Source organism: Lactuca virosa, chromosome 7, assembly GCF_052849685.1.
Source record: "Lactuca virosa cultivar CGN04683 chromosome 7, Lactuca_virosa_CGN04683_v6, whole genome shotgun sequence".
Taxonomy (NCBI): domain Eukaryota; kingdom Viridiplantae; phylum Streptophyta; class Magnoliopsida; order Asterales; family Asteraceae; genus Lactuca; species Lactuca virosa.
This window is the reverse complement of record NC_136432.1, coordinates 276,531,135-276,552,932: the sequence shown is the minus strand read 5'-3', so window position 1 is coordinate 276,552,932 and position 21,798 is coordinate 276,531,135. Positions and strand designations below refer to the sequence as shown.

At 36.3% G+C, this 21,798-nt stretch overlaps 1 protein-coding gene across 1 annotated transcript; it reads right to left on the bottom strand.

Annotated features, from left to right (window-relative positions):
- Positions 1 to 236: 236 nt before the first annotated feature.
- On the bottom strand, positions 237 to 4,484 carry LOC145127851 (alpha/beta-Hydrolases superfamily protein). The gene is made up of 9 exons (XM_079062980.1): positions 4,121 to 4,484; positions 2,966 to 3,042; positions 2,645 to 2,750; positions 2,157 to 2,249; positions 1,971 to 2,036; positions 1,734 to 1,879; positions 997 to 1,105; positions 852 to 916; positions 237 to 663 (listed from the first exon to the last, which is right to left on the bottom strand). The coding sequence occupies exons 1-9, from the start codon at positions 4,346 to 4,348 to the stop codon at positions 516 to 518; spliced, it is 1,038 nt and encodes a 345-aa protein (XP_078919106.1). The 5' UTR covers positions 4,349 to 4,484; the 3' UTR covers positions 237 to 515.
- Positions 4,485 to 21,798: the final 17,314 nt, after the last annotated feature.

The window sequence follows — 21,798 nt, the reverse complement described above, 5'->3', positions numbered from 1 at the left end:
TAATGTTTTTCTTAAAAAATTTAGTTAATTTTTTTCAATTTTAATATAATGTTTTTTTATTTATTTTAATTTATGTTTTTCTAATTTTAATGAAATATTTGTTTTAAAAAAATGAAAAACATAAATAAATGTTGGAGTCACCACACCGCATTCATTGGCAAAAGCAGGAGGGATTCTATGTGGCATCAATGCAAATGTGACAGCTAGAATTATAAACAACTATAAACAAATAAATAGAATGCTAAAAGGATAACATATATACTGGTCTAAACATTCGAGGTTTCAATACAGCAAACATATCTCAACTTGGAAAAACAAAAACAAAAAACAAGGGCATTTCTCACAGACATGACCTGAGGTCCTTTTTTTTTCCCTTTGGGGTTGTTGAAAAGAAAAAAAAAATCAAATTGCAAACCAAAGAAAATGTAAGAAAGACTTCCAAAGCAAGTAAGTATATAATGAAGAAGATGAATATGGAACAACAATTAAGGTAAGGTAAGGTAAGGAGGAGTGTGTTAAGTCCAAGGGTCATCCCAGCCATTAGGACCCCCACTCTTGAGAAATTGCATTATTGCCTGGACAGCTTCATCAGTTCTATTCGATAAAGAATGGTTTCCCCATTCTATCTCAACTTTCTCTGCACCCCCCAGTGCTCTACATAATCTGCATGCATGCATTTTACATTAAAGTCACATATCACACACAGGTTGTATTGAGTTTGACATGCATTGACTAATTAATGACTATGACTTGTGTGAATGAACAAAAATTGCAATTTTTCGTCCCACAAAAATAAATAAAAAGATGGAAGGAACATTTATTATTTGGAGAAGTTAATAATAAGGACTTGCCTTTGTGCTAATGCTTTCTTGTCAACATAATCCGGTACATATTCATCAGCCATAGAAAATATTACCTGCAGAATCCAATTACATTTTAACCTGAATTTCTTGTTATGGGAAATGAAAAGAAGAAAATAAATTTGTAAAAAAGTACCTGGGAAGGTGTGTTACACATGTGACCAAGTCTCTGTTTGAGTTGGTCATCACTGAGATCAGAACTGAACATGTCATCATCGCCCATGTATGCACAAAGGGAGTGAAATCTACACGCACCACCGCTTTCATTCATAAATCATAAATCATAAATCATAAATCATAAATCATAAAACATAATCTCCCCCCACTTTAAGAATTAGTTTTTTTTGTATGTATTTAAATCTTATCGTTATCATTAATTCATATCTATAGTACAATAAACTGACTCATACATTTCCTAATATTCATTAGTGAAATTTTAACTCATAGCAGTAAGAAAACCAAATTATAACTAAGAAAAAGAGAAACATATAACAATAAACAAATAGCAGTAAGAAAACTAAAAAAAGGGTTAAATGCAATCTACTTTTATTGATTTGTTTAATATAGCATTCTATTTTCATTTCTTCCAATTACATCACTGTACTTTAAAGCAACTTACACTACTATAATTGAAGAGATTTTTCAACCAAATAAAAAAATTGAAAATACAAAGCCATAATTGTGTAGATTTTTTAAGTACAATCCCTTAACATAAAAAAACAAACACAATAAATGAAAGTAGGATAGGATGCTATGATACATACATATATTATATAGATAGCTATTTCTAAATGACGAAATAGCATAGACTTTAGGTACACCAGAATAAATATAAGATAAAAAGTAAAAAGTAAAAATGTGAGCGACACTGACCTATAAGCAGTTATTGGGGTATCTGGATTTGCTTCCCTGGGCATCAAGTCTGATCCTCGGCCTTCAGCTATTAGTTTTGAAGCCAAATCAATCATTCCAGCAGTTTCAGGGAGAGTTGCTCTGAATTCCCGATCACTAACTGGAGCCTGAATTGAATTAATCATCAAACTCATAACTCATATTGGTTTTTTTGGAAAATAATACAACTACCTAGATTTTTTCAATAATTTCAACTACCTGTAAAATAGCAGCACGGACAGCTCTGGAGCATGCTGCATTGGTACGCATATAATGAACAATATCCTAGTATTACAGAATTTATTATATATAATAATCTCTATTTATTTATTTATTGTATGTATAATATGCAATAATGCAAGTTCATACAAAAAAAAAAAAAAAAAAAAAAAGGAAAGCACTTACCTGACAGCCTGTACTATGCCCAAGCAGCACCACCCCCTCCGAATCTTCTTTGTTTATTAAGTAATTGATCAACTGATCAAGCTCCGAGGCATCCTTCCAGTTCCACATGACACAACCCAAAACAGGATCAGATTTAATAATGAGGCTATTTTCGTCTTTTAACAGAAACAGAAAGGACGATGGAATTCCCTTTCCACCCTCGCCTAGGAAGGATGAAATCCATCAAACATGGAATCAGGAGGATTGCAAAAGAGTTGACATTCAAAATTACTGTATTGGTATTGTAAAAGATCACACTACTATTTAAAAATCTTATAACAATTCTTTGGCTCTTTTAATGCTAAATATCAATATCAAAAATCAATTTAAAATAACTTCATAAAACAAAAGGTAAACTTATTAAAAGTATCAATCATTTAGAGGCTCTTCCTAGAATTGTTGTTGTTTAAAAATACTAATAAGTTTAAAAGGCCTAAGTGAAGGGTTACCTCTTTCAAGCTGGAGATGCCATATCCACTGTAAGAAGATGAAAGCAAAAACTGAACCAGTGACCATTTTTCTTTATCCAAAGCAATTGCAAGTGGCTCCAAATAACTGTTCATTTAAAAATTAATTCTATGCATGTTTCAGAATAGGTTTTTACCCAATAAATCTACAAATGCAAGAAATACCAATGTACTTTTATTGATTTATCTTTTTTTATATACCATTTCTATAACTCTTCAATTGTTTCACAATGTTGTTTGTAATGAGTTTATACAATTCATTATCATAGTAGTATGAAAAAGATAAAAAGTATATATACTTACTCTGTAGCCAAAAATCCGTCTGTCAATCCACCAATAAAAACGACTTGTTGTTTATAATCGCCAGTTTTAAATGCAACCTGCATCAAAGGCAAAGTATATGACTAAATCATATGTAGCATCTATTATCATGCCAATGTTATAACCTATAGTTGTGCTCACAGCTTAAAATGGTGGAAAGAATAATATTTAGTAAATCTGGAACATGTTTCTAGATTATGTCAATCCCATAATCAAGGAATTTGATTTGAAATGATTTCTGGAACTAATTAATATAATTAATATATGTTTGTTATGAAGGAATGGAACCACATATGAATAATGGAGTGAATAGAGTAATGGAATGAGCAAGGTAATGAAATGGGTCATTACTTCCATTCTCATGTTTGGTTTGGCTTTAATCAAGATAATATATATACCAAAATAAGTTACATAATAACATAATTCATGCTCATTTGAAATAGTACCAATTTTATTCCTATTAAGAACAAAAGATTAGGGCATCCTGGTTTTGCTAATCTTAAAAGGTTTTTCCCTACTTTCTTTCATGGAATGGATTGTTCTGAGTTTCATTGTGGAGTTCCCTTGTAGTCCTAGTTTTGCTTAGCCAGCTTTCCTACTTTAATTCTCATGTAGTCTTATTAATATGTAACTTCTTAAAAGTAGGAAACCAACTTTTCTGCTCATAGTTCTTATAACAACTTCAAAAAAATTATGAATGATTAACCAAGAGATCTTCTTGGTTTTAAGAAGAAATTGTCATTGCCTGCTCTGCGCAATTACTTTTATCTTCAAGTTCCATGAATAATGCAGGACTAACTAAGACAACTGCATCTGAAGTAGATCGACAGAAACAGCCATAGGCTGAATTACATTGCACGCGGAAATTAACTAGAAAGAGAACAATCTAATCATCTCTATTAGCAACTATTATCAATTTAAATCATCAAATGCAATTAAAATCTGAAGATCAGAAAGATCTTATAGACTTGGAGAGGACCAAAAACGAATATCGATGTATTCTCAATCACCTATAGTTCCAAATCTCGAAACGATTATATAAATTGAATTCAAAATTAAACAGTACCAACTACATTCGACTTCTAAAAACTAAGATATAGCAAAAGGATGAGAATATTCAGTTTAATTAGCCCATACCTGAACAGGCTTAGAACCGTACTTGAACATGATACCACGAAACTGATTCTTGCGATTGATTGGGCCGACGGTGCTGCCTCCGCCGCCCCCACCGCCGGTAACGGCAGATTTGATGGCCATTGTAGAACTGTTTGACTTGCGGCCACGTACAATGCCGGAAAACCAAGAAGATGATCCTGATGTAGAAGAAGATGCAAGAGGAGACGAAGACGAGGTGTTGGGGTTCATATTAACATCGATGCTACATAATTCACGTTACTTAATTAATAAATTCTAGGGTTCTCAGAAGTCAGAACTATCTCAATGACAGTTATGTAGATGCCAGAAACGAGTGAGGTGCAACTAATGCCAATTCAAGGTTTTGGATGATACGATTTAGAATCGGGAAAATGACTTGGCTAATTACCTTTTTTTTTTCTATCTCTTTTTTTGTTTATGGCAACTTTTATTTTATTTTTAGGAAAAAGACTTGTTCTGTGACCCATGTTCAAAATATACCATTCATTTTTTTTTATAAAAAATACTATTAATATGTGTTTCGTTTCGTATACACATTTTACCATTGGCAACCGGATACAAGAGGTAATCTCGGTATTTTGTAGTTAAAAATAAAAAAAACGGGTGATATGGAAATTGGGTATGTATATGTGACTATTACACCCACATCTCCCCTACTAATGGACCTTAGGGCACGATTTCTTCATTCTTCAAAACTGTTGCAAGATTTCTCCCATGGCTTCCTCCTCTACGCATAACTCCAACTCGAGATCGAAGAAACCCAAGTCATAATCAAAACTTGATTTTGCAAATCCTTGTGATTGTGGCTACCCTTCTCGGATTTGGACTTCAACGACCAAAGATAATCCTAGAAAAGAGTTTAGGGTTTGCCCTAATTCAACGGTATGTGGGGTTTAATCTACATCTAGTAAGGTTTTTTTCACTAATTTTCGTATTGTTTGTTTTAGGATAACCCAGAAATTAAATGCAAATTTTGGGAATGGGTTAATGAAGAAGATACAGTCAACGAGAAGAAAAGAGATGAAGTGGGGGCATAGTCAACAAGAAGAAAAGAGATGAAGTGGGGGCACAATCCTGTGAAGTGAGGATTGCCATTATGGGCCATGATTTCAATATTTACAAAAAGAAGACAGATGAAGGATTTGATAAGATGAGTAGGAAAATTAGTAGTCTCAAAAGTTATGTAATTGTGTTGTTTATGTTGTTTGTAGTATCACTTTGAAGGGTGTAAATGTCAAATTGTAAGTGGATCAAATTTAATGAGAAATTAGCATGTCCTTTTTTTTTGATGAATTGACAATTTGAATATGATGGTTGAATATGATTTACGGGAATAAATGTGAAAAATTATAGTTGGATGTGATGCCAATTCCAACACCTGTAGGCTGCAAATCATGAGTGTTAGATGAGACTGCTTTGCATAATTTTACCCCTGTTTAGTGGATTTCATCCAATAATTCAAGATGAGAAACCACTTACCAAATAATGTAGCATGTGCAATCCATAATAGTGTGAAGGGCATAATAGTCAAAAGAAGGGATCCTATGTAAAAGCAACATTAAATAATGTAGATTCTATTTAAAGGGCACTAACAAACAAAAACATAGTTTTTAATGTGTAGATTTACATCAACTTTAAAGTACCAAAAGACAAAAGCATAATGTTTTCTGCCCTAAACAAAATACATACTTAAACAAAAGACATAAATAAACCATCAAAGGGAATCATTCCAGAGTAACAGTTTAGTTACACTTAAACCACATCCATCCTTGGTGATGACAACCCTCTTCAATGCCAATTCGGTGATCCTCTCTGAGTATTTCCTTTGCCTCTTCAATGGTTGTGCTAGTTGTTCAACTTCAACAACAGGTTGTGCAACTTGTTCCTCAACCACATGTCCATTATCAGGTTCAACTTCAACATGTTTAATCACAGATTCAACTTCAACTTCAGCATGTTCAATCACAGGTTCAACTTCTACTTCTTGTTGATCTACAACAACTCTTCCTTATGCCACTTCAATAACAGGTTCAACAACATGTTCCAAGTCAACCACAGGTTCTTCTTCTCCTTCTTCAACTTCAATCTCATTTTCCAATTCAACCACAGGTTCTTCTTCTCCTTCTTCCACTTCAATCTCAGGTTCCAAGTCAATCATAGGTTCCATTTCTCCTTCTTCAGCCACCTCTTCAATCTCATATTCAGACTCATCTTCAACTTCAGGAACATGTTTACCCTTCTTCTTTTTGGGTTTAGTACTTGGTCCTACATTTAAATTTATTGTGAACAGATAACACTTATATTTTTTGTAAATGAATGAAAGCTGATATGAAAACAACCTTATTTGGCCAATGGATATCTGATTTAGTTGTGACCTGGTTGTCTACAGATGCTGCATTTTGTAACAGCGCCTTTCTTGCTAATAGTATGCCGACCTTCTTTTTCTGATGCATCCCTCTTCCTATTGACTCTAGGCCTGCCTGGTAATCTTCTACGTTTCGGGGGCAACATAGTATGACCAATGTTAGTTGGCCACATTTCACTTCCATTTAAAGGCTTAATTGTATACCTATAGCAATTTCTAAACATTTGTGGTGCGAACCAAATTGCCACATATTCTTCCACATTCTCATTTAGATAACTAATAGTAGCCATGTCATGTACACATGGTATACCGGTTAGTTGTCATCCTCTACATGCACATGTTCTTTGGTTCAAGTACACAACATAAACCTCATGTATTGACCTCACTTCAAATTGTTGCACTCCACTTGCAATTACATGCCAATGCCTATAAAATAAAGGAATATAGTATGAAAGTAGTACTTGGGAATCAATTTACATGGTTGGAATACAATAAAAGTATACATACCTTAGATGTGTCCTCATGTCCACTATTTTCCTTCTAATAGATGGACATATGTCTAGATTCCATTTCTGCCCCTTCATTCTTTTACAGTACATCCTATCCATCATAAACCTCTTAATTTCTTCTAACACTGTTATAATCGGCTTTTTCCTAGCATCCACAATTACGACATTAAATGATTCACAAATACCATTCTCAATGGCATCACAACACCTATGCAATACAAAAAAAAAACTAGACCAGGTTTTTGGATCTCTTTCCATCAAGTGATCATATGCTTGTATATCAATCACCCTAATCTCTTTCATTATACCTTCAAACACTTGGGCGGTTGTGGCCTTTGCAACCCTCCAAAAAAGCTTCCTATATTCAGCACTCGTAAATTTTTTCTTGAAATTAGCATAGATGTGCCTAGCACATTGCCTATGCTCAGCATCTAGTACTATTTCTTTAACAGCCTCAATAAGACCCTAAACATGCAAGATAAATAAAACATTAAGATAAATAAAACAATAACCAATTAAAATAGAGTTAAAGATTGTGAAAACATACCTTGTGTTGGTCAGAAAGTAGGTGTTGGGTCAAAAATATGGTTTATACTTTGCTTTTCTAGGAAAATGTAATTTTATGTCTAGGACCGTAAACAGCTCAGTGTTTACGGCCGTAAACAGGTTTACGACCGTAAACCCATTTACGGCCCAATGGGTGTTTACGGCCGTAAACCCATTTACGACCGTAAACCCATTCACGACCCATGTTCACCAAGCCCATGTTTTTTATGTATAAATATAGGTGTAAGGGGTGAGGAGTAGATTGATGAATGTGACAACCCGAAATTTCTATTCTGTACAACCATTCACTTCAATAGAAGTCAAAACTATTTCTGCTAACTTTCAAGCTTTTTGGAGTCAGTTTGAGTGTTTTAAAATTAGTACTTCAGGAGATAACAGGAGAGAGGATGCCCTAGGGTTTATTGTGCAACAATAGTGTCCCAAAACTCCAAGAGTTTGGAGTTTACGGCCTAAACAAAGGTGTTTACGGCCGTAAACCCTAAAAGGGGGTATAAATATGACACTTAGTCATTATTTACCACTTTTTCACATTTTCAAGATCCAAACTCAAATCCTCTCAAGTATCATCCAACTTTTCTTCTTGATCTTCAACTTTGTAAGTGTTTCTATCCCTAAAAAGTTGATATCTTACTTAATCTAGTGATCTTACATGATTCCATCCGTGAAATCATTCCAAAAGTGTAGATCTTCAAGTTTCACCAAGAACACCAAGAACACACACTAGTGTTCTTGGACTTTTAGCACCTTTTCAAGCTTCTACATAGTAAGTACTCTTACCTTGGCTTGTTATAAGACTTGTTACACTTCTAAAACATCTAGAAATCACAAGGAAACACTAGATCAAAGGTGTTTACGGTCCAAGATGTTCTTGGACCGTAAACCCTAATAAAGGGGCCAAAATGTGCCCTAGTCCCTTCTCAAGCCTTGGAAACTAGTGTAGAACATAACCTTGAAGTGCTTAGGACCTAAAACATCAAAAAGACCATAAACCCTTAGGGTTTACGACCGTAAACCCAAGGAGAAGTGGTCCAAGGACCGTAAACTCCACAAAGGAGTGAAATGATGCCACAAACACTTCCTAAGGCTTATACTTGAAGTAGGATGCTTCCTTATGACTTGAAAAGCTTCAAAACACAAAATGGTAGAAGTGCCATGAGTTTACGGCCGTAAACTCATGGGTTTACGACCGTAAACTCCAAAGGAGTTGGTCACAAAACCGTAAACTCCAATAGAGGGTCCCCTTGAACCCTAAACTCAATAGCCAAGTCCTACAACCCTTAGATGCAATCCTTAGGACTTATAGCACTTAAATCAAGTGTTTTACATGTCTTAGGATGTCTTAACTTGGTTAATTAGTTGTTTTATAACTAACTGGATACATATATGTGTCATTATATGTTAACTAGGATCCTTGTGTGTGCTCAAGTCTTCACTTGACACTTAGCATCATATACATTCCGTTCATCCAAACCACTCACTACAGGTGAGTTCATACCCCTTAATTAACCTTTTAAATGTTTTTAAATGCTTTTATGGGGGGGGGGGAATACAAGTTGAACAATTATAGTTATTATATCAATCACATGTGATTAATAACTACCAAACAAGTGGATTTCTTACTTTTCAAACTGTGTTACCAAACTGTTTTACTTCAAACTATTTTACAAACTCTTTTATATACCAAATGCTTTTATCAAACTCTTGTACATGTCAAATACTGTTACTTAAACTCTTTTAAACTTATATTCTGTTAAATGTGTATCTATATAGATATAGTTATATAAGTAGGATTCAAAGGACTTAGGACTGATAGCTCACCTTACTTCCTGTTCCTTGTCTGGTTGTGGACTTAGGGTATCAGGGTTATTTGTCCGAAGGTCGTTTGAATCCTAGTTATATATTATGTATATGTATATAGATATAAAAGGTTACTTCTTTCATTCAGTTCAATACCTTTGGGTAGCAAAGGTATACACAAACATGTTCATACATACAAACAACATTACTAGTAAGCTATAATAGGTATAGTTTAGGGAGATACTAATACTATTACTAGATAAATGAAACATACAATGAGTCAGTTCATACATGAGTCATAATACATAGTGAGGAGAAACAAACGTAATACATAGTGATGAGAAACAAACATAATACATAGTGATGAGAAACAAACATAATACATAGTGATGAGAAACAAACATAATACATAGTGATGAGAATCAAACAATACATTACAGAGAGAAGATACATACAGGCTAGACAGAGGAAGAACACACAATACAACTAGCACATACATTACATATACATTACTTCAGTTATGTGAGACACGTAACGGGGCATGACACTACCTGTCATGACCGTTTTTGTATCCAGAATCTCCTTAAGTGGGGAGCGTATGAGTTTGTGTATAGATCTATACTGGATTGACTATCCTACACCTTGCTGCTCACTACAGTGGGACTTGCAAGTCTACGGGTGCCAAAAGTCATTTCTACGACGTCTTACATCGTCGTTTTTCTATAGAGTCGGTAGCAGGATACAGGCCGATCACATGGTACTTTAAATAACAATTGGTTTAAGGTAGTTAGTACAGCAGTAGTTACTTAATACAACACTACAGTACTATTTCATTTTCCCATTACATTTACTTTGTGATCTTCACACAATAAACAATAATGTAAAAACTATATTTTTGGTTAATGATAGTCGGATTTGGGAAAATCCACACTCTTACAAGAGACACACACAGATACTAGATGCCTTGGTAGAAGGCTACTTTTAGTAGGAAACATAGGATTTTCTAGGAGAGTTCAAACAATTACAAACTTTTACAAACTTATTCAATTACAGACTTACAAACGCTTTCATACAAATATAGACATTAATATACTTATGATCTCACCAGCTTTAAAGTTGATCTACGCTTTCAAAATAACTTGTATTCTCAGGTCACCAGTAGACAGGTACCGGTGCCAGGTTTTGAGAAGATGGAGCTCGTTCAAGACTCATCTTTTATTTTGATATATATTTTTGGTGTCTATATAACTTGACAGAACACATTTGTATGAAATTATATTATTAATGCAATGGATGATGTTGTTGCTTGTTTACTACTTTGCATTGTTGTGATACTGAACATGACGTCCTCCACCTCCGAACGTTTCCGCCGTTCCGGTTTTGGGGTGTGACAGATTGGTATCAGAGCATTGTTTATAGTGAATCGAGTGTATCAACCCATAAAAGATATACGAACTATAAACACAGCGGGATTAAAATACTCTGATAAAGAGTTTATACTTTTAAATAATAAAATATTTAACCAAGTATACATACCTGCATTCATACTAAAATCAGTGTCACTAGGACAGAACAAAAGTATTACGATTGTTGGACAGCACAGGTAGACTTAGAGACATATAGTCAAAGTTGGGAAGATATAGCCTGATCAACTATATTATCCGAGGGTTGACTAGCATGTGCCTAAGTGTGGTTGTGAGGTTGCAACAAGTCTAAAAACTTACCAACACTACTACAATGAGAACATAGAACAGAACATAAACTTAAAATACTATAGGAGTATTTTGTGTTACGATAATTCTTATCTGAGAACTAAAAAGGTCCTTATTAGTATGTCAATAGTTGTTGAGTGGATACACTAAGGTTATATGTACCTAGGATATCATAGACTTAGAATCTGTGATCTTTGCTTTATTTCCTGTTCCTTGTTTGGTTGTGGACTTAGAGTTAGGGTCATTTATTCGAAGGTCTATCCTGTCTCGGTTACATATGACTGGTATGCACTACGCAAATGTTGAAGTAACTAATAAAGATCATCTTATAATTATCTAATTAGTTAGCCTATTTAGTTATTTCTTATATCCCTTTTCTCGCGTAGATATAATGGCTGGATTCCATCTTCCCGGAGACCCGTACTACCCCAACCACGACAATGCAGGATGGCTGGGAGAAGAGCCAGAAGATGATCACCCAATCCCATTGGATGATCACGAAGCTGAAGGCTTTTCTGATGGTTCTGACTCGGAGCCGGAAGTCAACAACCAAACCCCATCTGCTCAAGACCCAAACCCAAACCATCGTCCAACATTTCAAGGACCCACACCTCTGTGGGCCACAAACTTGAATAGATGGAGTCAGGAACAGGGTCAGCCCATTCCCTACAATGGGGACAAAAGTTTCTACAACCTCACCGAGGGAGGTTCAGCTGACAGGGTCCTACCCATCATGGTTCGTAGGATTTCCCGGAACACAGAGCAGGGTCGAGCAGCTATCGACCGACTCGTGGAGATTGACGCCAACTCTGGCGTTAACACCGTCCGCATTCGCCAACTTGAGTCTGCTCATGAAAGGACTCAGGTCCGCAATGCAGTTCTGCAGAGGGAACTTGCTGAAACCCAAGCTGAAGTCAGGGAACTTTGAGCTCAGCAAGCAAGGTCTGAAAGGCGTATGAGGGACATAAAACGTCTTCTGTCGGATTCAAGAACTCACTCTAGTAGTTCTCGTCGCCGATAGAGTCTCATCGACTTCTCTTTTGGATATAACCTAGTTAGTGTAAAAACTCTAGTCTGATTTCCTATCTTCGTAAATCTTAGACCTGTTAGGTCTTGATTGGGTTGTAGTCTGTCAAAAGTTTCCCATCTTGGTTGATGTAAGACCTACTTCTAGGTCATTTTTCCCGAACTCATTACTATTGGATTAATGTCTAAGTCCATAACTATAATTGGTAAGACTTGACCCGACCCGACATGGTCCATTTGGGTTGCATGGCATCATGCATTTGGATAGACTATAATGAGAGAAATAACACTTAAGGTTGGTTAATATATTATAAGTTCTAATATATTAATAAGGTTATTTAATTAGTATTGATCAAGAATTAATTTGGAATTAATTAAGTGATCAAAAGGAGACTAATTAAATATATGGGTTGATTGTGTAAATCATTCATTCTTATATATGTGGGCTTGTGATCCAAGATTTCTTATGTTGGACTAAGTCCATGGGGTGACCCATGGATACTCCATGGAGGTTAAAATCCATGGAGCATAAGGAATGGGTAAAGTTATGAGTTACATGGTGTAACCCTAATAGCCACCATATAAAAGAATCCCATGGCTCAAGAAATCGTGCACTAATGTGTGAATATGAGGGATAGACGATTTCAAGGAGTGTTCCATTTCTCTCAAGTCATTCCATGTGCATTTGGTGTTGTGTGAACCATTTGAGGTGTCACACTTGGGGCACTAGGCACTCAAGCTTCATGGAGACAAGCTACATCAAACAAAGGTATGTATTCTATCCATTTGATTACCCAAGTATCAAGTATTGTATGCTTGATAGGGTAATACCTTGGAAAGTTCATAATTACATGTATAATAGAGAAAACATAGATCCAAGGTATATAGGGTTGCATGTACACTTAGGAGTGTTAGAATGCGCAAAACTCATCAGTGGTATCAGAGCCAAGGCTTGTTTTCTTGTTATACTTGCAAAATTAGCTGAAAAATCGAATTGTATTAGTTTAAAAGTTATGCTAATTACCTGGAAAAAAATTTGATGTGAATTATCTTTGTTCATATGAGTTTATTAGATTAATAGAAAAGTTAATTGATTATGTGTTTTCAATCCATTTTAATCTAAGAGTTGATTCTAAAATGTGTTTTTGTAACTTGTCCTCAAGTTATATGAAAAGTCACATTTAAGTTTCATAAAACTCATAAAAAGTTGGCAATGGTTACAAAAATGAAGAGTCTTGTCCTCATTAAATGGTTTTATGACTCCATAACTTGTCCTCAAGTTATGGAGGTTCAAGAGTCACTTCATTAAATGATAAAATGTGTAACCTTAATTAGTTCCATAAGTTACAAAAATAAAGAAAAGTTACATTCTTTTATTAGTTTAAAGTCTTCCATAACTTGTCCTCAAGTTATGGAACTTGAAGAGTTTTTTTTTTTAATTAAAACTACTTTAAACACATAAGTTATGGAATTAATTAGTTTTGAATATTTTCAAAACTTGCCCTCAAGTTTTGGAATTTGTAAAGTTTTCCCCATGAATACTTTAATTCCAAGTTAGCCCTTAGAATTTTAAAAGTTAAAATTCAACCCTTATACTTTATAGTATTATAAGTTAATAATAAATATATGTATAAGAGCAAGTCAGTCTTACCGTTAGTAGGCCTCATTCACGAAGCCGGTCTATAAGGGGGGTATAAGGTTACTGCCTATAAAATGGCAGTTTAATGGGTGTCCACTCTCACCCACCGCTTCCTTGACTGGTGGAGGGTCGTTAGCCGAACGGGTAGGACAAGGACTATAATTCTCCCTTCATTAAAAGTATTAATGATAAATACTAAGTAACTAAACTTTTTATAAATTCCCAATCTTAGTTACTTAGGAAAATGTGAATAAGGTGCTAATCCATGAAATTACACTTTGCACTTTGTTTAAACCGTTAGTGGAGCGTGTGTGGTTAACCGGCACACTAACCTGGATTTAACAAAGTAGGCAAAGGGTAACTTAATATTTATCATAGTATCGGTGGAGCTCGTGTGGTTAACCGGCACATCGATTGAGGGGTAAATATTAAGGGTACCAAGTATATTTGCATGGTTACTTCACACCTTGTTTTGTGATCCTCGGCATCCCAGTCACAAAACCTGAAGGGCACACTCGAGATTGAAACATGCCATTGAAAAGTTTAATGAATCTCAAATGATCTAGGAGTTTCAAATCCAATTAAAAACCTAATTACATTATTTCGTTTTTCATGGTGGAAATTGGTAAATCGTCATTTACCTACCTTCAACTATTTTATAACTCGGATTACGGCATTCCTCTTCCAGTTATAAATAGGTTGTTGGATCCTAGCCTTAATATTTCATATTGGGTGTTATATTAAGGACTTTAGATCAACTATCTTGAATATCTCCCAAAAGATGTCTAGTTCAGACATCTATGATCTTCCCAAATCTCTTGGAACTTTACTTCCTCCACCTCCTCCAATTATTCTCCCTAACCCACAAGTTCAAGGTCACTCAAGCCCTAATGGCAAGCAAGGTCTATGTGTGATCACATCTTAGAGATGAAGTCACATATTGACAAGCTGGGAGAGTTGGGTGTCAAAGTCTTGAGAAAGTTGGATGTTCAATCACTTTCTAAGTCACATAGTGAGTTCCTTTGGGACTACTATGAAACAGACTATGACATGAACCTTAATGATCATATCTATTTGCTTGGTGCTGCTGAATCAGCAATGATTTGGAACAATAGTAAAGCAAATTTGATTAGAAGATCAACTTCCCAAAAACTTTATGGACAGTGACAATGGTGACACTGGAAATCCAGAAAAAGCATTCTCTTCCCAATGGAAAGGGATTGGCCATAGTCAACCCGGTTGACCAAATGGTAAGGAGAAAGGCTAAGTCTGAGATAGTCCCATTACCAAAGGGTCCATATGTTTATTTTGCCAAAGGAAGGGGCGTTGATTGCAAAGCTGCCAAGTTTACCTAAGGATGTTAAAGTCAATAAGTCTGACTCTACTTCAGGTAGAGCCCATTATCTAACTCTGTTAAGTTTCTATTCTAAGATCCTCATTACATGATGTGACTGGGTCACATGTTGATGTTTTAAGAATCAAAGAATAGAGAGAAAGCTTAAAGGAAGTATATGCTGATTCTGATCGCGTAGATGGATTTCGATCGCATCAGAATTTTGAAGCTGTTACTTAGGAGTTATGATATATTGCTTAGGAATAGATAACAACAAGTTTTTCCGTATGCATTTGCACTATAAGGATAAGTTTTTTCCGCAAAGTTTTGAAATAAAATAAAAGTTTTTAATTTTATATTTATTTTAAATATCCTTACAAGTGGAATTTGTGAAAAATGGTTGTTTATATGATTCCATTGATAGAAATATTTGAAAAAAATGGACTTGATTCTTTCGTTTGTGGTAGTGTCATAATTTACCAAATAAGGAAAGATTCTCATTCCCAAGGCTTCAGTTGGATAGAAACTTGGAATCATGCAAGTTGAATAGTATGATGAATGAGAACTTTCAAGCATTGGAAAATTAAGACTTGTTCACATGGATGTGTGAGTCAAGTTAAGGACTAAAGGGATCGAGTACACATTCTTGTGCACTGGTCAAGTCCACCACAAAGCTCGTTAAGACTATTCGTCATGATTTACTAAATTTTAGTAAATATGGTTATACTTACAAGTTTAAGTATAATTCTGAAACATTGGAAAAGTCTCAATGTATGGCAGAACGAATGGGAAGAATCAAATTAGGCAGACAGATAAAAGTTTCTCAAATCTGAAAAGATGGGAGAGTACTTTAGTATCATGTTTTGTGATCATCTTAATGATTAAAGAACCACATCACAATTGGTCTTCTAAGGACATCTTAGTGCATTCTTATGACTAAGAAGAGGAGTCATGAATTGTTGAAATGGTTAAATCAAGAAGATGAGTCATACTTCGTTTCAAAACAAGTCTTAGAGTCATACTCCAAGACTATAAGTTGAGTGACATATCTTAAAGAAAGGTTTATAACACTTGTCAAATGTAAGAGTAAAAGTGTCCTACTCTTGTACATTTGAAGTTGGAAAGTTGTGATGTTTTGGATTAAACAAAGACCAACTAAGGCCAATTGTGTGAAGTGTTTGTCTTGATAAAGAATCCGCACTATCTCTTGAATATTTGGCAAGATAGTCTTATATGTCAAGAGGACAGTGGGAGTCTTAAAGATCATAAAAAGAATTTCAAGAACTAATCAAGAATAAAACCTGAGGTTCTTCACTAGCACACGACTTGAGGTTTATAACCTATCATGTTGACATATTCTGTGCCCATTCCAGTTAAAGTTGGCTTTGCATAGGAGTTCTGAAAGTTCTCAATTGGTTGCATAACAACTTGGAAGCAATGGCAGGCCCTGTACTGCCAGGTGGCAAGAAGTTAAGATTGCATAAGTTCAGTCCATATGAATTTGGATTTGTCATTATCCTTGTCTTGTGACTATGGTTTTGACGATTCACATGGATAAGAACACATACACCATAAAATCTAAGGGTCATAAGGTTTCTCTCCGATTCATGAAAATGATGGTGAGGAAACACTTCCACCAAGTAGATTTGAAGCAGATGGCAAAAGGTCTAAACAATTGAGACTATGATTACGACATCCCTTTTCATAGTTCTGAAATTGTTTAGACACACATGCTTGCTATCTAAGGAAAGGTGTATGATTTTGATAAAGTTTTATCAAAGCATCTCGTATCAGAAATCTGAACTTTGGTAAGGAAGTCAATAAAGTATTGATTTCTAGAAGTCCAGCTGATTTCTGAGTACATGTCAAAGCTAGTGGGAGCATAAGTGTTATGCTAATAATCATCATGTTAGTGGGAGCATGATAATTGTTGTTAGTGTTGCAAGTTAGCAATGTTAATTATAGAAAACAAAAGTTTCAATTCGTGAGGCTGCAGGGATTGAAAAAGTTGTTTTGCTATAATTAAGGGAGAGGATATACTTCATTTCAGTTCTAAAGGCTTAGATTGAGACCTTAATCATCTTTAGTCAAGAATATATATATGAATTTCATGTTGGATTGGTTCAACTTAAGGAAATTCTATATATTGCGTTCTCAAAATTCGATTATGATTACGACATCCCTCTTCATAGTCAAATTTTGAAAACATGGCAAATAAAAATATTGTAGCAAAAGACTGGTCTAGAATCATGTCTTTATGTGAGACATCATGAATCATGTACCATTTGCTTTGGGTACAGGATCGATTGCATGTGCTATAATATTTGTCATTTCTAAATTTTTCCAAATGCCCAGAGGCATTAAGAAGGGAAAAGGTCTAGAATTGGATATGACTAAAATGATTAAGCAATTATCGAGGACAATCTGAGGTTTACCAAAGATTGGTTGCTCAGGGACAGTTGGAAGTATAGTGCTAATTTTGGAAGGACCATATTGACATATTCTGAAAAGAGGCATCTCTTATTCATAAGTGATAGTCAAAATGAGAATATGGAGTTGTCTCCATAGGTGGAAGTTATCTGTGTAAGATTAGAAAACTTAATGCAAGAAGCATGTCCAAAGCAATGTACTTTGAATATGAGACTTAGTTTCCATGGAGTTGATCTCCATTGGAATACCTTATAATGACTGTTGACAAGTCTTTGTGACTTTGTACATATTCATTACAGGAGGGTCAGTGCATATAAGTTTAAAATCTAAACAGATTTCGATAAATGATAGGAATTTGAAATTCTCACATTTTTCGATAAGGATTTGGGAGTGTGAAATTAGAATCATTGAAATTATGTTCAATTGGTTTATTTCACAAAGTAAGGATCATAGACAAACATAGAGTGCATACTTGGTGTATGGCAAAGCTATTGTTTAAGAAAAACATAGTGTACATGCTTGGAGCATGGGACAACTAGTGTTTTTAATTCAAGTATAAAGTTGATAAAACCGAAACAATGAATAATGAGTAATCAGTATGGTGATAAATAAAAGTGTTTATTTATATTCATAGGGTTTGATACCATATTTGATTCATTTATTCTTGTGTTTCACTTTGCATGTTTTGACTTCCAGAATAACTAAGTCGCTCTTCCTAAATGATTAAGTTATTCAAACCATCCACAGTCGGTCATATGTTGGAAGTAGATATGAATCAAGACTGTCATGGGTTGGTTTGTAGAGGTCCAAGTTGGTGGACAAAGTGGTGCTACAACACTCATGAGTGCTCATAGGTTCTGAGTATTGGATTCAACCCGCGCTCATTTGAATCACTTCATGGATTTTATCACGAGTGATCATGAGGCGATAATATCTTATATTCTTCAAACCTAGAGATATGAGTTGTTACTATGAGTTGGTTATACATTGATTGCACGAAAACGCATTCGGTAACTCGATGTTATAAAACGTGCCTTTGTGTATGATTCAACAAGTAGTAGAATAAGCCATATGAGTCGAAGTTTATCCATTCCATTTACCTTCGGGATAAAAGTGATATATGTGGGCCCCTCGATGATTTAAAGATGATACATGTGAGTGCTTGGCCAAGCCAGGACTGATTTGATTTGTTCAATCAGTCAGTCATCATGAATCGGAAATCGGGAAACAACAAATGGACAGAGAGAATGATTGATAATCCATGTCTCAGTCCATATGATATCTAGAATGGAGGAATATATGATCCCTTATCTAGTGGACAAGTCATTGACAAAGGTCAGAGTTCATCGACAAGGTCAGAGTTCGACAGAAGCTTTTGAGAGCTACGATTGCTGATCGGTTCCTGAAGTCATACACAATAATAGTTTTAGACTTATCCAAGTGGGAGACTGTTGGATTAATGTCTAAGTCCATAACTATAATTGGTAAGACTTGACCCGGCCCAGCATGGTCCATTTGGGTTGCATGGCATCATGCATTTGGATAGACTATAATGAGAGAAATAACACTTAAGGTTGGTTAATATATTATAAGTTCTAATATATTAATAAGGTTGTTTAATTAGTATTGATCAAGAATTAATTTGGAATTAATTAAGTGATCAAAAGGAGACTAATTAAATATATGGGTTGATTGTGTAAATCATTCATTCTTATATATGTGGGCTTGTGATCCAAGATTTCTTATGTTGGACTAAGTCCATGGGGTGACCCATGGATACTCCATGGAGGTTAAAATCCATGGAGCATAAGGAATGGGTAAAGTTATGAGTTACATGGTGTAACCCTAATAGCCACCATATAAAAGAATCCCATGGCTCAAGAAATCGTGCACTAATGTGTGAATATGAGGGCTAGACGATTTCAAGGAGTGTTCCATTTCTCTCAAGTCATTCCATGTGCATTTGGTGTTGTGTGAACCATTTGAGGTGTCACACTTGGGGCACTAGGCACTCAAGCTTCATGGAGACAAGCTACATCAAACAAATGTATGTATTCTATCCATTTGATTACCCAAGTATCAAGTATTGTATGCTAGATAGGGTAATACCTTGGAAAGTTCATAATTGCATGTATAATAGAGAAAACATAGATCCAAGGTATATAGGGTTGCATGTACACTTAGGAGTGTTAGAATGCGCAAAACCCATCAATTACATCTGTAATTCCAGTATTATTGACAGATATCTAATCTCATGGAAATTATTATCCAAGTGCTATCATCTGTTAGTTCTAGATCTACATTCAATCGTGCTATTCAATTGTGCTGTTGGACTATGGAGAGTTAGTCCATGAGTCGTTCTCATCAATTTCCCTATTAAATTCTTATCAATATCTTCATCTTTGTAAACTTATAGTTGAAAGATGCCTCCTCGTGAATCAACAAGACGCGATCCTACCGCACCGACACCACCTGCCCCTCAATTCGATACGGCAGCTCTAAATGCTGTTGTAGCTGCGGCTGTGGCTACAGCCATGGCACAGTATCATTCTTCTGGTTCCACTAGAGGAGGAACCCCTGTCCTATCTACTCATGGTGAAATCCCTGTGCGCTTGAGAGAGTGCTCCTACAAGGACTTCATCAACTGCAAGCCAATGTCCTTCAAAGGAACAGGCGGAGTCATTGCCCTCTCGCAATGGTTCGAGAAGACCGAATCGGTTTTCGAAATCTGCTCCTGTCCAGAAGGGAGCAAGGTCAAGTTTGTTGCTTGCACCTTTGAGTCAAAAACCCTAACATGGTGGAATAGCCATGTCAAGTCACTATCTCTGGTGGTGGCTAATTCTATGGGCTGGGAAACTCTGAGAGATCTAATGATTGAAGAGTACTGCCCGAGGGGCGAGATCCAAAAGCTGGAGGAGGAACTGTGGAGCCTAACCATGAAGGGCTCCGACATAGTCTCTTATACCGCCAGATTCTGCGAGCTGGTGGCCCTCTGTCCCAACATGGTACATACAGAGGGAAAGAAAATTGAAATATACATATGGGGGCTGATGCCACCATTCTAGGGAAATGTTTTGGCTTCACACCCCACTACATTTGATAGTGCCAAGCGATTGGCACAGCGGCTTATAGACCATGGGGCTCGTACCCCGGCCGCAACAACAACCCTGGCCATTTCAGAACCCGCCAGAACCGCTGATTCCAAGCAAAAGTTCTGGGATGACAAGAAAAAGAAGAAGGCTGCCAAAAAGCAGTAGGTCGTGGCAGTTCATGCTGCGATAGTACCTGCCGCTGCTGCTCCGTTAAGGCAGTACGCTGGAAGTTTGCCTAAGTGCAACAAATGCAACTTCCACCACATAGGAGCCTACCGGGAAATGCAGTGTTTGAACTGCAACAGGAAGGGGCACACTGCCCGTTTCTGTAAAGCTCCGGCAAGGCCAATCACCCAAGTCCCCGGCGCTGGTGTGGGCCAAGCTTGCTACGGATGTGGCGAGGTGGGCCACTACAAGAGGAACTGCCCGAAGGCAGGGAATGCCGGTGGAGTGGGAAGGGTTCTGGCCATAGGCCACGAGGAAGCGGTTGCCGACCCCACAATGGTAACTGGTACGTTTCTCCTCGATAACTCTTATGCATGCATACTGTTTGATAGTGGAGCGGAGAGGAGTTTCGTGAACCAAAAATTTGCTCATTTACTTAAGCAAAAATCACGAGCACTTACAGAACCGTTCACTGTAGAAATGGCTAATGGAAAGACAGAGAGCACTAGCAGTATATACATAGGGTGTACCCTAACACTAGATAGCCATTCATTCTCGATCGACCTCATGCCGGTCTCAATTAAAAGTTTCGACGTCATTATTAGCATGAATTGGTTGAGTCTTCATCGTGCCGACATCATGTGTTACGAAAAGGCTGTACGCCTTAATATGCCGTCTGGCGAAACTCTAGTAGTTTATGGCGAAAAACCCGCCACGAACCTTCGTATCATCTCGAGCATTCAAGCGCAGAAATTCTTGCGAAAGGAATGTCGCGCATTCCTTGCTCATGTGGTCGATGTGAGCCAAGAAATGAAAGACATTCAGAACATTCCAGTAGTACGCGACTTTCCCGACATCTTTCCAGAAGAACTCCCAGGATTACCTCCGCAACGTCAAATCGAGTTCAGAATCGACTTAGTTCCAGGGGCTACCCCCGTAGCCAAATCGCCCTATCGTCTAGCACCTGCAGAGATGCAAGAACTGTCCTGTCAACTTAACGAACTGCTCAACAAGGGCTTTATAAG

What these genes read in the sequence shown, in the direction of transcription:
- LOC145127851 (XM_079062980.1), bottom strand. Translation starts at nt 4,348, where the DNA reads ATGAACCCCAACACCTCGTCTTCGTCTCCTCTTGCATCTTCTTCTACA. An exon ending in ACGGTTCTAAGCCTGTTCAG is followed by an intron (nt 3,043 to 4,120) that starts GTATGGGCTAAT and finishes CCTTTGATGCAG; the next exon opens with GTTGCATTTAAAACTGGCGA. An exon ending in ACCCCAATAACTGCTTATAG is followed by an intron (nt 1,106 to 1,733) that starts GTCAGTGTCGCT and finishes TGGTGCGTGTAG; the next exon opens with ATTTCACTCCCTTTGTGCAT.